Here is a 13,067-nt window from a genome sequence, read left to right on the forward strand (position 1 = left end):
ACTTGGAAGCAGAACCTTCCGCAGGAAAACACAACAGGCACAAACAGGCACCCTGCAGCAGCAAGTGTCTTTCAAAACACAAGCAAAGCAACCGAGCCAGGTGACTTTCGTTTATGCCGCATCTCCACACCGAGCAGCCTTGCAAGGCTCAGATCTGGGGAGGGGGCTGCTAAAGGGTGCAACAGCCTCCGCTCAGGGCTGGGGTCACTCCAGCGGAGGTGGGGGTTGGCTGAACGACGCCTTTGTTCTCTGCCGTTTGCCCCACCCCCTTGCGTGGGCGAGTGCCCGCCCCTTCCCGTCTCAGGTGTGTTGGAGTCATGCTCTGCAGCTGCTTCTGGCCACAGCCCTTTGTTGGAGGACAGAGTTTTGGGTGGTGCACAGCCTGTCCTGACCCACTGAAATTAATGAACAATCATTTCCATTGATTTCAGTGGCACTATTCCGAGTAAAACTTAGTTGAATAACACACAGGGTGCTGCTCATTACTAGTTAGGTAGCACACAAAAAAACACTCAGTTGGTTCTGGTGAAACACCGTTATTTTTCCACACGGAGATCACAGTACCAATGGCTGATGTCACATTTTCTCCAGTGAGAAATATTACTTTCTGAGAGTTCTGAAAATGCAATATCCCCACAGTGAAAATGCAATAGCCTGCAGTGCGGTGGAGAAAGAGATGTACCCACAGTGCAAAAGATGATAGACAAATACGTATACACATTGCATAGCAAATTAATTGTTGCCAAAGGACCCAAGTGTCTACTCTTCTGAAGGAATAAACAAATAGCAACATTTATCTTGTGCAAGAATTGTCTGTGCGAACCATAACAAGGGCAGTAGCCTGTAACTGATATCGCCCACTGCAGCCTTTATTACTCAAATATTGGATTAGATACCAATCACAACTGGATGATAAGCGTCCGGAGAACAAACAACCTACTATAATTGAAGCAGCTTCTAAAAACACTGTACTTTGAAGGCTGCATTCTATTTGCCATTGTGAAGGGCTATGGGGGGGATTAAGTAAAGAAGGTAGGATCATTTGCAAGATAGGGGTGCACTAAAGTATTGTATTGTTTGGTAGGGTATAGAAGCTGGATTTCTCTCCTTGAGAACCTTGCACGGTGGGTGTATTCAAGAGCATTGTGGGGAGGAAACAGAACCAAAATCACTGTTTGCATCGTTAAAGTTTCTTTCTGTATGCTTTGGTGGATATGGTTCCATCAATCTTGTAAGCCAATATTACTGTTACCATATTTATGACTACAAAATCACACTGGTTTTTTATGTTGCTGCCAAAAATGGTAATAAATAAAGTGTGGGGTGGAGGGGGGAACAGGCACCCAAGGATGAAGATCTAATATGAGAGATGTCATAGCTCAAGACTTCCTGGCACACATGCCCTTTGACGTGGAAGCTCTTCTAACAAATCTATGCCACCTTAATAATATTCACATACAGCACATGTAGCTCAAGCTAGAATTGGGAATGCCCTTGAGTGTCATGTGTGAAAGCACTTGCCAAAGCAGTCAGAAATTATATTGGGGTCAATAGCACATATCACAAAAAACTGATTCTTCACCCTGTTCCTAAGCAGTGGGGGAATTTCACTCAATATTCTCTAGGGAGTATCGCATGTGAAGGGCATATCTTTAGCAAACAATATTGGGATCAATGGCACACATTCCTACTCTCTGCTGCGTGGATGGGGTACCTGTGCGGCCAGGGTCTAGAACGATGGGAGTTGTAATCCAACAACATCAGGTGACTCATGTGTTCCCCATCCCTTTTCTACTAGATAGATTCAGAACCTTTCAATGGTTGCAGTTGAAACTGGAGTAGAGCAAAAACAAAAACAAAAAACCCACAATTTTCCAAATTCTTCACCCTTTTCCCAAGCAGGTGTTGGGTGTTGTTGTTGTTGTTGTAATATCATTTATATCCCACCCATCTGGGGATGTGGGGGAATTGCACTCAATATTCTCCAGAGGAGACAAAGATTCTTGCATGGGAAGGGCTCATCTTTAGCAAATGTAGTACCCAGCAGAGTGGAGTTCACTCTGGTCAGTGACCGAAATAAATTGATTGATAGATTCAGGAGAGTGGAGCTAGCACACTGCACATGCTCAGGAGCACTGCCAAGCTCTATGGTAATATATAGTATTTATATATATTCAGGTCCAGGGTTCAGATCCCAGGAGCTCCCCGTGGAGCTCTGGCTGAAAACATATGCCCCTTCTCCCCCTCCCGCCTCCGCTCAGCACCCTGGCCAGCTCCTTCCCCCTCCCGCCTCCCCTCCTGCTACTTCCGGGTTCTCCCTGCCGGCTCGCGGGAGGGGCGGGGCCGGAGAAGGAGGGAAGGAGGGAGGGCAGAGCCCGGCGAGGAGCTGCCTATATGAGCGCCTGCGCAGTAGCGCTGCTGGCCATTCAAGGGATGGTGAACGGAGTCGTGTCCGAGACTCCGAGCTCAGTGAGTAGCGGCGCCGGGAGTCAGGTGGGGAGGAGAGAAGGAGAGAAGGGAGGGGGGAACCGGTGCCTTCCGGATATGATCTCGTAAATAGATGTGTGCATTTATGGAATTTTTAACTGGACATTAGTATCCAATTATTATGAAGTATAAGGTAAGGTAAAGGAGCCCTGGACGGATTAAGTCCAGTCAAAATCCAGAGTGGCTGGGGAAACCCATCCAGATGGGCGGGGTACAAATAAATTATTATTATTATTATTATTATTATTATTATTATTATATAAAGGCTCATCTCGCTTCAGATGATTCCTTTTTAAAAACAAAAAACAAGAAGGAAGGAAGGAAGGAAGGGACTGTTGCAGAAAACTCAGCTTTTCCCATTGTGGGTTGGGAGGTAAGGGGCTCGAACTGCTTCCGTGTCCCTTCCCACGATTAGCAGAATAGCTGATGCCAAACAAGGGGAAGTCATAAGCATTTTCGTAATTTACAGATGGGGTACAGGTTGCATAATTTTAGTTACCATACACAGATTTTATTTCTTGAAGTGGGACAGTAAGAACCTAACCTTGACTCTTGAAGGAGGGACTAGTTAAGAAAGGCTGCCCACAAATGTACAGATTTCGTATGGTGTTGCCATTGCTCTTTTCTGGACTTCCTTCCAGTCTTCGAAACAGAACCAACCATTTCTTTCTGTCCTCAGCAGGATCCAGCTGTGCAGAATCTCAACAGCTAGCGGCAACTGTGGCAACCCAAAGCCACCTCCCTCTCCAGCCGGCTGTGCAGTGATGATTGGTTGGCCTTTCTCATGAAGGCCTCCCTTTCTCAACCACCATCAAGCTGTAGAGTGTTGATTGGCAGGCCTTTGTGGCAGTCAGCAAATCACACATATCATCTTGCGCAGAGCACTGTATCGTTTCAACTTCTTTCCAAACATCCAGTTTGTTTCTTTTTTTTTTAAAGGCACTGAACACAGGAAGTTGCCTCACTCCACTGGTCCATCTAGCTTAGTATTATGAGCACTGACTGGCAGCAGCAGCTCTCCAGGCCAAGAATCTTTCTCAGCCCTGCCTGGAGATGCCAGTGAAGAAGAAGAAGAAGAAGAGTTTGGATTTGATATCTCGCTTTTCACTACCCGAAGGAGTCTCAAAGCGGCTAACATTCTCCTTTCCCTTCCTCCCCCACAACAAACACTCTGTGAGGTGAGTGGGGCTGAGAGACTACAGAGAAGAGTGACTAGCCCAAGGTCACCCAGCAGCTGGATGTGGAGGAGCGGAGACACGAACCCGGTTCCCCAGATAACGAGTCTAAGGTTGAACCTGGGACCTCCTGCAGGCAAAGCAGAGGCTATTCCACTGAGAGCCCTTCCAATGGAATAAACCTTAACTGGATAAACATACTGTATAACTGAAGCTTGGGGTGGGGTGGGGGTAGATCGAAAGCGAGTTCCAAAACCAGCACTTCATTCAGGGCCCGGCATGTGTTCCAAAGGAAAAGTAAAGGTTGGAGGATCATAGAATTGGAATGGGTCCAAGGGACAATCTAGTCCAACCCTCTGCAGTGCAGAGACTGCAGGGTGAAAACACATTGGCTCTCCTCTTAATGGTTGCATTCTCTGTTTTCTGTCTGCAGAGCAATTATTATTTTGCTCACTGAATTATTGACTATGGCCAGTGAATACCCACTCTGCATAACTGCTCAACACACACACAAAACAGAAATTCTGTTCTTTGGTCCATGAGATTCAGCAGTGACACATCTCTAGCTTGCTTCCCACACCTTTTTACAGGTGGGCCTTTATTTTTAGGTTTTCCTTATCCACATTTACCTTTTGCCCTGCTCTTTCCAGGCACTGATCTGCACTTTAACACACTGTGTCTGGGCATGGTTTCTGCTTTGTGTTGCCCCGAGCTTTCCCCACAAAAAAACCCGCTCTTTAAATCTGGATCAGAGCAAATGTCAATTCGGTTTTTCCTCAGATTGCTGTTTGCTTTATGATTGAGCTTTACAGAGCGAGTTTTTGCAGGGAAAGCTCCAGAGCAAAGGGGGGGGGGGAGATGGAGCTTTAAATCACAGACCGTGCCTGGAAAGAGAGGAGGAAGGGTCATGTGGATAAGCCCTTATATTGCACAGATGGACTTCGGAAAGTAAGGAACTGAACTGCCTTCTGAACTGTGACTCTGTGGAAAGAGAAATGTTTGTGTGTTAGGGTTAACTGGCTGCCAGCTAATGTAACCAAACCAGTGTAGCAGGGTGACTGCCTTTGTACAGGGCTGCCTGCCAAACCCTACTGTCTGCTGTCCACGTTCGTTTCTGACTCACCTCTAGTCGTCACACCCAACTTGCTGCAACTTTAAGTCTCTGTTTCTCCAAGGATAGCTCGGGGAGTGCATGATGCTTCCTAATGTCGGCATTCAGATGTTTCTGACGCCACAGGGAGAATGCCTGAATATGGCGAACTGAAGTTTTTCATCCAGAAGGCTCAGAGTCAGGTGATTGGAGGTGGGATGATGATGAGTGGTCTGAGGGAGAAGAGGGAGAAGACTGGAAGGAGGAGGAGGGGTTGGAGGCTGAAGGGGCAACAGGGTTCAGTAAGCAGGAAGAGAGCAGTCCAGAATCGGAGGCAGAAGTGGAGGCTGGAGAGGAGGCAGGCCAAGATGCATAGTGAGGCAGACTGCTGAAGAAGCCAGGCAATCTCCCCTTCCTGCTGGGACCAGCTCTCTTCCCCGCCCCCCCTCCTGGAACGTACAGAGAAATGAAGAGGTCAGAACAGAGAGGGGCTGTGTGCAAGCACAGTTTGTGACTGGTTGGGAAAGACCCTGGAGAGGCAGAGCCTTAGGAAGTGTTGGGAAGGCAGGAACCTCCTCGCAACTGCTTTGTTGGAGCAAGACCTACTGGGAAGAGTTGCTGGGACCACTAGGCCTGTGCTATTTCGGTTTCTTGAATAAGGAGTTAACTTCACTGACGCCGTGTTTTTCTTTGATAGCTTGACTCTAGCTCCTGACAGTTACTGCTTTTAAAATGGCAACCATAAGAACACCACCTGCCCCACGGCATGTGGCTGGAGTGGTGTCAGGGTTGAATTGCAGCAGCTGCAGGTGGTGTGAAGCAGAGATGGGAACCTGCAAAGGGGTTTGTAGCCATGACCTGACAGTTGCATGCAGTTGAAGGACTAAGCAGGAGGCAGAAACAGGGAGCGGGTGAGATGGGCATCCGGAAGGCAGACGGCAGGGACTGGAAACCTGGAAGGGTAGCTTTTTGCCACAAGGGTGCCCCTAGTTTGAATGGTGAGGCCAAATTCAGCTTGAAAGGAAATGAGGTGGCATCTCATCCTACCCTGCTGCATTCTGACGTCAGCAGATGGCTCAGACCGTGTTTTATTACTTTAAAACTATCACACGGGAATACCCCCTCCCCAATACACTAATTATTGACAATTAATTTTTAGGGAAATAGCAAGAATGCACCACTTTTTCTGGCTCTGGGAAACATGGGAACCTATCATTTCCCAGTGTCAGATTATTTTCCCATGTAGCTCAGCATTGCTTACTCTGCCTGGCAGTGACGTTTCTCAGTAGGAAGCAGACTTCCTTTTGCATCACCAGCTTTAGACGCAACTCTTTTCTGGCAACCAGTGAATAAAGTGAACTTCCACCCCAAGCAGTAGAATCCTAGGCATCTGTGGAGCAGACGGTTGGGAACGTGTGTCGAAGAGTAAGATTGGGTCTCTGGTTACCCTTTTGGGGGAGCAGCCTTGCATGGGCTCAGCTGCAGACTGAAAGGGGTGAGCAGTCTTCCAACCTCCAGGATGAAAAGGCAGCCATTTTGCAGTCACCATGGGATGCATCCAGTGGCCACCTCTGTCTCTACCACCAGATTAGGCATGATAGCATCGACCCAAATCCCCATCTAAGGAGCTGAATTGGCACCACATACAAGCCTGCCACATCCATCCTCTCCCCTCTGTTTGTTCAGACCCTAAAGCTCTCTTAAGTGCAACAGAAACTTGTGAAGAGGTGTGTGCTGGCTCAGGCCTCGCTGTATCCTTCCCATCCTGAGAAGCCAGCCCACCCAACCAACCATCTCAGAGTCACAGATTTGGGTTTGCCACAGGATTGGTTGCTGGTCTCTGTGTTCGAACCCTACCTTTTGCTGCAGGCTTGCAGTTATTGGGTGAGTCACCCTTCCTCAGGGGCTTATGTGGCATCATCTCAGAACACTTGCTGTGCCACGCAAAGAGAACAAGTGCCAAGAAGGTTTCTTAAACTGAAGAGAATCAGGTCTCAGACGAAGGAGTTGGCCCAGCACTTGATAGCTTTATAGCATGGGTAGGCAAACTAAGGCCCAGGGGCTGGATCCGGCCCAATCACCTTCTAAATCCGGCCCACAGACGGTCCGGGAATCAGCGTGTTTTTACATGAGTAGGATGTGTCCTTTTATTTAAAATGCAACTCTGGGTTATTTGTGGGGCCTGCCTGGTGTTTTTACATGAGTAGAATGTGTGCTTTTATTTAAAATGCATCTCTGGGTTATTTGTGGGGCACAGGAATTCGTTCTTTCTTTTTTTCAAAATATAGTCCGGCCCCCCACAAGGTCTGAGGGACAGCAGACCTGCTGAAAATGTTTGCTGACCCCTGCTTTATAGTGCTAGCTGGATGCTGATTGGCTCCCCCGGTGCCCCCTGACCTCTGTTGTGCTAGCAGCTGCAAAACACACTCTAGCCAGTGATGGTGCTGACACGCAGCAGAGGAGAAGAAGGGTGCTCAGCACTGCCTCTCGCCACAGCAGCAGATGCCAACACTGCTCCACCCAGTCGCATTTCTATTGGCAAGAACATGAAAACAGCCCTGCAGGATCAGACCAGTGGGGACCCATTTTGTCCAGCATCCGTTCTCACCATGGGAAACCTACAAGCAGGACCTGAGCACACGGGGCTTCTCCCCTCTTGTGGTTTCCAGCAGCCGGTATTCAGAAGCATTTAGTACCTCCCAACTGTGGAGGCAGAGCTTAGCCATCATGACTCGTAGCCACCAATAGCCATGAATATGTCTAACCCTCTTTGAAAGCCATCTAGGTTGATGGTCATCGCTGCCTCTCAATGGAAGCGAGTTCCAGAGTTTAGCTCTGTGCTGCACGAAGAAAGGCTGTCTTTTGTCTGTCCTGAATCTTCCCACATTCAGCTTCATTTCTCTGTCCTTCCTCTGTGCTGGCTATAATTTCACAAACTTCTAGCATGTCACTTTTGACTCAAGGCTGGCTTGTGATCTTGGAACTGAGCTGGTGGGGGGGGTCACTTCTTCCAGGGTCAAAGGGTGGGGTAGGAGGAAAGGTCCAGAAGCCACTTGCTGCTTGCTGTCACTTCACTGCAAACCTGCCTCCTGCTTTCTAGTTGCACACCCACACTCTTACCCAAGGCTTTCTCACGTTCCCATCCAGGTAGACCCTCGGTGCCATCAACAAACCAGGAGTAACAGTGACCCACCACCGCGTGACTACACCACAGAGAATGAGGAGGAGTCATCAAAACAGCAGCAGTTTGGAGGCGCAGCTTGGCTAGCGAGGACCACGCTCTGCACGCCTTGCCAGGGTACCTGGCCGGATGGACGACACCTTGAGGATCTTTGCTTGGGCCACCGCTAGCAAGCCGAAGAGGATGCAGGTGCAGATGCTGGCTAAGAAGGTGGACGGGCCAATGAGCAGGAAGAAAGCATAATCTTTTACGTGCAGCCAGGGCTCCCGGCAGTGAGCAAAGGACTCGTTCCCAATAGCAGCGATGGGATGTTGGGTGAGCTGTGTGGGGCGTTTGCAAGAGACAGAGTCCACCTCTGGAAAAGGAAGAGACACAGAGACTCAGGGCAAGTCTGTGGTTATTGCAGCAGTTGGGGAAGTTGGACCAGAGGATTGCTAACCAACAAGCACAAACCGGTTTAAGCTCTTAAGCTGCCTGCCAAAGGAATTAATGTGGATTGCTTGGAGGTTGCATCTGCTAGGACCTTTTAGGGCAGGCTTCCTCAACCTCGGCCCTCCAGATGCTTTTGGCCTACAACTCCCATGATCCCTAGCTAGCAGGACCAATGGTCAAGGATGATGGGAATTGTAGTTTCAAAATATCTGGAGAGCCGAGGTTGAGGAAGCCTGTTTTAGGAGACCAAGGAACCTGTTGTTCTAAAGTCAGCCAGAAAAGAAATCAAAACAGCAATTCCATGTGGTGCTTGACAGGGTCCCATAACCTCCATAAAAATCCGTCAATATGTCTTCCACATGATTAATTGCCAAACCGGAGATAGTTGTGACCCACCCTGGGTGTCTGGCAGGGAAGGAATCTAATTTAGAAATAAAGGTTGTATCCAATGTTAGTCCTACTCAGAGGAGACCTACTAATGTACATGGCTAACTTAGGTTCATTTGTTCCAATGGGTCTGCTTTGAACTTTGTTGGATACAACCCTAAATGAACAAACAGATGGTTAGTCATTTCTAAAGGCGCTGATGGTGCTGTAATAAAGGCCAGTTGCACCCAGCTGCCCTGCTCCACCCACCATGTATTCTTTTTTGCAAGCTGCTTGGGAAAACTGAATCCTCCCCCTAAAAAAAATGTTATGGCTCCAATTTACTTACTTATTTACTTATTTTGAGAAAATGTGTTCGCAGACTAGTACTGCTAGAACTTTGAAGGGCAGTGGAGATAACTGGGGAAGAGAACTGAAAATAAAAACTTCAACCACTTTGAGGTTTTCTGCAGTCAAGCAGTACAGTCAACATGGGGGTTACATTTCAGGGATAGTGCATAAAGCCAAAATTGTGTAGAGTCAAAACACGGGTGCAGTAGCTGGTGGAATTGTCAACGTATTTTTTCCCCTAGACACCCATTTTAAAAAAATGATTACATTTTTTTTTGCCAAGCGCATAAAGCTAAATGTGCACAAGTTAAATGTGTGCCTAAGTTGTGGGTCTACTGTTTATAAATTTCATGAAATAAAACAATAAATAAAGGTGATAGTTGTTGTTAAAGCCATCAGCTACAGGTGAGCTTTCCAACCCCTTCCCTGTTGAGTCCTGCTCACCTGGGACTTTCTCCACGTTGTCAGTGAGCCACTGGTAGAGGGGGTGGATGGCGCAGGTGCACCCCCAGGGGTTGTTGTGCAGCCTGAGGAAGTGCAAGGAAGGCAGGTTGCTGAAGAGGTCGGACGAGAGTGAGACGAGTGCATTGCCCTGCAGAGACAGAGACTCGAGGTGGGGCAAGGACCCGAGCAGCTCTGGCTCCAGCGTCAAGAGCTTGTTGTTCCCCAGGTTCAGCATCCTCAGGCTCGGCACGGGGAGGAAAGTATTGGGTTGCAGGACAATCAGGTAGTTCCCACTCAGGTCCAGTTCTCGCAGCTCACTAAGGCCAGCCAGGGCCTGGGAGTGGATGACGCCGAGGATGTTGCTCCGAAGGCTGAGGTGGCGCAGGGCGCCCTGGATGACAAAGGTGTGGTTCTGGAGGGTAGCAATGCGGTTGTAGTCCAGCAGGACAGTGGTGGCATTGGCTGGAAGATCCTCCGGCACCCAGCGCAGCTTGTGCTCCATGCAGTTGATTTCCCCAGAGGTACAGCTGCAAACAGCTGGGCAGGCAGAGCAGCTGGGGGGTAGGTAGAGGAGGAGGAGGAGGAGGAAGGTGGCAAAGGTCTGAAGGCAACTGCAGCGGGTAAGGCCAGAGCCTGACGCTGGCGAGGGGAGGACCTGGCTTTTACTGCACCAAGCCATGGAGTCTCCTCTTCATGCCCACCCTGACTCCTGAGCCAGGATTCACAGCTTGTGCCAAAAACCTCCCAAGCCACCAGCCTTTCCCTGCAAAAGGAGGCGCCGCACCAGAGAGGGCAATTCTCGGGCTCCCCTTCTTAGCAACTGCCCTTGCTCCAGAAGAGTCCTGCATGCCAGCCTTGCTTCTGCCCAGCTATTAACTTGGCTGCTCTTCTTGGTGCAGCTGATGATGGGTGGAGCTTTCGCTCTTCCTTAGCAAATATTTTAACAGGCCAGCCTCGCCTGCCAAGGGGCAAAGCCACAGCTTCCTCCTGGGCCCAGCCTGTCTCCTCCGAAAGAGCCACACCAGGCTGCCCTGGGACAAGCCGGCTCCCGGCTTTGCCTGGCATCACCCCTCAGCTCCTGCTCTCAAGCTGTCCTGGCACATCATGCCAGGCAAGTTAACTGGTTTACTTATTAGTGTGCTTCACCCTGCCCTTCCTCCAAGGAGCTGCTCAGAGCAACATTTCAGACTCGCAGCAAAAAGACTGCAAGGTAAGGTCAGCCTTGAAACACAAGGCATAGTTATAGCTGAGGGGATTCACACCACAAGAGGTGGGTGACAGTCAGCTTGGATGGCTTCAGAAGGACTAGGCAAATTTGAGGAGGAGTAGGAATGATACAACAACATGCTCGTGAGGCTGGAACTGGGATTCCCAAGGGCCTTGGCTACGCTTGACTCCAGCTCCTGACAGAGAGGGACTTGGCTGTCTGTTGCAGGGGACAGGATGATGGAGGAAGTAGATGAAAACTCTGACAAAGCAGCTTTTGTTCTGCCATAAGGCAGGCCAGCTACTGGCCCATTTCCAGTTGCACAAGGGGTACCCCATGGACTGCAGGTGCTGACAGCCATATGGGGGAGGGGGTGCTTCTGAATAGCCATTGCTGGAAGCCAAAGGAGAGGAGAGTTGCTCTTGCACACAGGTTCTGCTTGTGGGTTTCCAATTAAGGCACCTGGCTGGCCAACCGGAGTGGAAAGGTGCCACAACTCCCTCCCTCCACAAATGGGACACCCAAATTTGCCACTTTGCCCTGAGCCCCTGCTGCTGGGAAGTGGCCCATCCATGCAGCCAAGCTCCCAATGGAAACAGGAACACTCAGGATCCAAGCCTCAAGAAGATAGGAGGGGACGAACCCCCCCCCAAAAAAAACATTTTATTGGCCCCTTCCTTCCTTCCTTCCATCCATCCTCCAGGATGCGGAAAAAGCATCATGGGTATTTGGCATCATAGATGATTTTGGAGGAGTTTCCCCGGTCCCTTTCATCTTCTGCGGTGAGGTTGAGGGAGTGCAGCACTTTGAACTGGACCATGGTGATGAGGGCCAGCTCCTCAGGATCTAGGCCACTCATCAGGGTCACATCTGGGGGATAGAGGAAAAGAGAGCACACTGGGTGGCTGGTTCTTAAACAGCAGGCCATGCACCTCTGCTCAGCTTGCCAGCACAGCCAGTAAAGTGTACAAATGAACAAAACAAATAAATGAAGAAGAATGAAGCCTGGTAAGGCCGGTTTTCAGTGGCTCGGGCAGGTTTAGCAAAATACCTCTCCATATGCAAAGAAGCCAAGGTCTGGCAAGCAGCTCTGCTTCAGTGGGGAGCTTGGGCTTTGCAATGTTTATTTTTATTCTGTTTACCTTGCAGAAAGATCGAGGTCCTGCAAAGTCGCATGTAAGGATCTGCAGGACTCAGACTATTTACTCCATGCCATGCCAAGGAATAACACACCAGGGATATTGTTTTAAGAAAGAAAGCTGTTATCCTTGGAAATCTGAGCCCAGGGACTGAGGGCCCAGAGAATGCAGAGGGTTTGCCCATGTGCTCCCAACCCAACTCACATGGCAGGGGCTCTTTGCTTACCAGTACAGGCAGGAAGGCAGAGCGAGCAATTGCTCCAGGTTGTCATTTGCTGGCAATCCTCCACACATGTCTGCACTGGGACACCACAGACTGCAACAAGAAAGGCCCCTTAGTTATTTTTCTCAGGCTAAACCTCAGACTCGCCGCCTCCTCTTCCTACTCAGCAGGATGTAACTATGCAAATGCCTATGCTACCACCAGTGTAAACTGGTTTAAGTCAACTTCCCTCCCCCCCCCACACAGCACAAAACCCATACTCTGTGCAAAGGAAGGATGGCAGAACCAGGAAATGGTGGGGTCAGCACACATGGTAGGAGGACTGGGCAGTGCCAGACTGGTGAAATCACCCTCCAAGGGCTAGGGAAGGAGATGCCCCACAGCTCTGGAATGCCTTTCCCACCACCAAGCATCTCAGCCTGTGGCTTTCCACCATTGCTGAAGTAACAGAGCCAAGCCCCAGATATACAGGGCTGAAGGCTGGGTCAGAAAGTTCCATTCTCAAGAAGATCTAAGGACTGGCTAGCATCACGCACCGGGCGCAAGAGAGTCTACTGAAATCATTCAATGTTAACCGAAGGAGCGAATTTGCTTCCTGAATAAGTTATCTAAGAAATCCAGTTGCTGCTGCCACAAAAATGCAAGTCTGTACTGTATTTCCACCCACCCCACTTAGACCTCCCTCTGCCCCTGTTTCTCCATGACTCAGTGAAGACATATGCACCCATTTTGCAGGTACCAGCATAGCATCAGGCTCACCTTCTGATGGCACCTTTCTCAAGAGGAAAAGAAAGCAGACCAGGATAGGAAGAGGGGAGGGAGAGAGACCCAGAATACAATCCAGGAGAAGGGGGAAGAAATTCATCACCTCCAGTGTGAGAGGGGAGATCATGTTTAACAGCACCATACTAACCATGTCTACTCAGAAATGAGTCCTGTTGAATTCAATGGAACTTACTCTCAGTTAAGGGG

At 49.4% G+C, this 13,067-nt stretch overlaps 2 protein-coding genes across 2 annotated transcripts in view; both read right to left on the reverse strand.

Annotated features, from left to right (window-relative positions):
* Nucleotides 1-8,016: 8,016 nt before the first annotated feature.
* LOC117060291 (leucine-rich repeat-containing protein 26-like) lies at nucleotides 8,017-10,028 on the reverse strand. Its single transcript, XM_033172506.1, has 2 exons — nucleotides 9,527-10,028; nucleotides 8,017-8,288 (listed from the first exon to the last, which is right to left on the reverse strand). The coding sequence occupies exons 1-2, from the start codon at nucleotides 10,026-10,028 to the stop codon at nucleotides 8,017-8,019; spliced, it is 774 nt and encodes a 257-aa protein (XP_033028397.1).
* A 1,383-nt stretch (nucleotides 10,029-11,411) lies between these two features.
* The window catches only part of LOC117060292, a 28,513-nt gene continuing 26,857 nt past the window's right edge, over nucleotides 11,412-13,067 (reverse strand). Inside the window, 2 exon segments of the mRNA XM_033172507.1 lie at nucleotides 11,412-11,603; nucleotides 12,099-12,188. Coding sequence (XP_033028398.1) covers nucleotides 11,452-11,603; nucleotides 12,099-12,188 — 242 coding nt within the window. The 3' untranslated portion in view covers nucleotides 11,412-11,451.

Source organism: Lacerta agilis, chromosome 15, assembly GCF_009819535.1.
Source record: "Lacerta agilis isolate rLacAgi1 chromosome 15, rLacAgi1.pri, whole genome shotgun sequence".
Lineage (NCBI taxonomy): Eukaryota > Metazoa > Chordata > Lepidosauria > Squamata > Lacertidae > Lacerta > Lacerta agilis.

Coding starts and splice junctions, on each gene's coding strand:
- LOC117060291 (XM_033172506.1), bottom strand. CDS start 10,028: ATGGAGCACAAGCTGCGCTGGGTGCCGGAGGATCTTCCAGCCAATGCC. Junction 8,289..9,526: donor CAACGTGGAGAAAGTCCCAG/GTGAGCAGGACT, acceptor TTCCTTTTCCAG/AGGTGGACTCTGTCTCTTGC.